The sequence below is a fragment of the Diachasma alloeum genome, unplaced genomic scaffold (genome assembly GCF_001412515.2).
Source record: "Diachasma alloeum isolate Michigan unplaced genomic scaffold, Dall2.0 Dall_scaffold_01523, whole genome shotgun sequence".
Classification (NCBI taxonomy): Eukaryota; Metazoa; Arthropoda; class Insecta; order Hymenoptera; family Braconidae; genus Diachasma; species Diachasma alloeum.
Genome location: NW_021681620.1, coordinates 88887 through 91693, shown reverse-complemented (window position 1 = coordinate 91693; position 2807 = coordinate 88887). Strand labels below are relative to the sequence as shown.

Here is a 2807-nt window from a genome sequence, read left to right as displayed (position 1 = left end):
TTCATATATTGCTATAAATAATAATATTTGATACCTTTTCAATTGTTATCTCCATGATATCCTCTGATTCTCTTTTGAGAACCAAGGGAGGTGATTCTACAGCCTCATCCATTTCGTCTTCAGTCATCGTGGGCGCTCCAGGAATAATAGAAACTTGATCCATAGTGGCAGTGTTGAGAACGAATGCATTTGAGCGACGATCAATTGTCCCTCGAATCTTAATTTTCATCCCTTCCAGGAGGTTTTCGTTAGGGACGAAGGTGGTCACATGAACAGTCATTCGATGAACCTCGGAACAAATCATTGCACTGCCGTAACTTGCACCACTGGCGGTTGAAATACTCCTAAAAGGCTCCTTGAGCCATCCTGAGATTTCAACTGGGCCACGTGCAGAACAAACGTCTTTTATCTCCATGGATTGGTACTTCACCACCTTGTTCAATGCCTCATCAGCGCCATTTGCAATGTCGAAGGTTCCAAGGACCTCGAGAGTGCTTCCGCGACCAAACTGGAACTCTTTGTCACTGACAGTATCGCCAGATCGGCGATACTGGAGATTGGCCTCTTTGATCACACCACCAGTAATTTTTATGATCTATAGCGAACAAATTGATTATTTTTATAATTAATTTTTCTCTTGAGAATTAATTTTTCTCTTGAGAATCTTTCGTTACAAAAAATAATTCAGAAAAATATAATTTAAAAGTTTCTCTTAAGTGAAATAAGAATGGGTTGAGAAATAAAATTTCATCAATTCAATCTTATTTGAACTGGTTTTTTCTTGGATATAAAAAATTTTTGTCAACTTTTTTTTTAGCTTATCATTCAGAAAAATGTAAAAAACGTAATTTAAAATTTTTTTGGAATCCAATTAGAATGGTTGAAAAAATTAATTAATGTTTTTAATTTAATATTATTCAAACTGCTTTTTTTGTGCATATAATAGATTTTTGTCATTTTTTTTCAGTTTGTAAAAATAGGAACTTCCGTTGAGGGATGATCACTATTTTCCATAAAGTTGATCCCCTCAAAATTTACATTTTTTAGCATAAAAAAAATACGTGAAGCATTTTTTTTTATTTCTTACTTGGTACATGACGATTTCTGAGTTGTACTTCAAAGCATCATCCCCCCAGAAGATGATGCGAACCCTCTTGTCGTCATTGTTATTCAAAACGCATTTGTAAATCCATTTGGATGCAGATTTAGGCAATTCTCTCAATCCCTCGATGGAATCCACGTAGCCAACGATTCTCCTGAAAGGAAAGAATTCAATTTTAGCATTTTATGAATAACACGTGGTAGTGGGAGGTTAGGATACCTTAATGCATGATAAAACGAAATATTAAACACGTGGTAGTGGGAGGTTAGGATACCTTAATGCATGATAAAACGAAATATTAACCAAAAATAACACGTGGTAGTGGGAGGTTAGGATACCTCAATGCATGATAAAACGAAATATTAACCAAAAATACTTACATAAGAGTCGCTCCCGCATTGAAATGATCAATTGCCTTACTCGATGTGTATTTGATCTTGGTGGATGCCATTGTTTGCTTTGGATTCACTTCACTAAATTTCAACGTCGAAAAATGCAAAAATATCACCTCGTGCGTAACCGGAACCTCACCCGAGCGAAGCGCCAGAGAAAATGAACGTAATTCTATTCACGGCCACGACGTCTGATGGCGCGTCGGATTCAGTCTTACGCGTTTCGATAATTTCGAGATGGAGAGATACTTCGATATATCGTTTCGTTTCTCCTTTTTATATTAGGATAAAGGCGCACAATCCATTTTTTCTCTGATTCTTCGTCACTGTCGATTCCATATACATTAATCGACAATTCATTCATTTTCTCAAACTTGGGAATGTCTTTTAATGCCATAGGGTATTTGAAATTACCAAATCTTTTCATAAGTGCTGAAAGCTGGGTATGAGTTAGGTCGTTGCTTATCTCGAACGTTACAGCGAGGGGCCATAATGGACCATAAGAAGCAGTAGGCATCGTCTTTATTTTGAACGTTCACGACAACATGTTTCTTTTTAATCCATTTAGGTAGTTCAACGAAGCTGGATCCTCCGCACAATGGATTATATTTATTTATGTTCACTTCTAAATTGATGACGTCCACTAATCTCCAGCTTAAGTCTTTTTCCTGGAACTCATCCGCTTTCACAAGAAGTTTTTCTCTAATATGCTCCTCGAACTACTATTTAATATTAGTTGAATCAAGAATTATTTCATTTTTGGTACTGAAATATTTTTCTTCTTCAATCAGATGTTCATCTCTATTAATTTCCTCTTAACACGTTAACACTACATTCACTTTCAAACTTCCTTCTTGTTTCAATGCATTTTTCAAACGTACACAGAGCATTCGTCTAGCATCATCTAAAAATTTGGGTATATCTGGATTTTTCACGTTAATAATTACACCGGTTCTCAAAAACACTTTGTAAGTCCTCCCATCGGACTCTATCGGTTAAATTGCCACTTAAATCTCCTCCTATCACTTCCAAGTTTCTGAATCTTGCGTAGAACGCCTTCAGTCGTCCTAACATGTGAGTTAAACGTCTTCTCTCACTATGACTCGCACTCCTCTTCAATAATGCATTAATTTCTTTCGAATGTCCTCTGATGTGATTAAGCCATTGTTGAATTTCCCTGGGTCTCTTATTAGTTTTCACTATTTCATACGCATCTTCCAATGACCTCAATAATCTTTTACACGCGTTAGGATCCGTGTTCATGATAAAGACACTAAAGAACTAGCGGAAAATCAAGGTGAAATTTGTTTATA

At 36.2% G+C, this 2807-nt stretch overlaps 1 protein-coding gene across 1 annotated transcript; it reads right to left on the bottom strand.

The window, feature by feature from the left end:
• Nucleotides 1–34: 34 nt before the first annotated feature.
• Nucleotides 35–1622, bottom strand: LOC107046586 (the record flags this gene model as incomplete). The annotated part of the gene is made up of 3 exons (XM_015269241.1): nucleotides 1483–1622; nucleotides 1088–1256; nucleotides 35–595 (listed from the first exon to the last, which is right to left on the bottom strand). Coding segments are annotated over exons 1-3 (801 nt in total), but the record flags the coding sequence as incomplete, so codon positions are not given.
• Between the last annotated feature and the right edge of the window lie 1185 nt (nucleotides 1623–2807).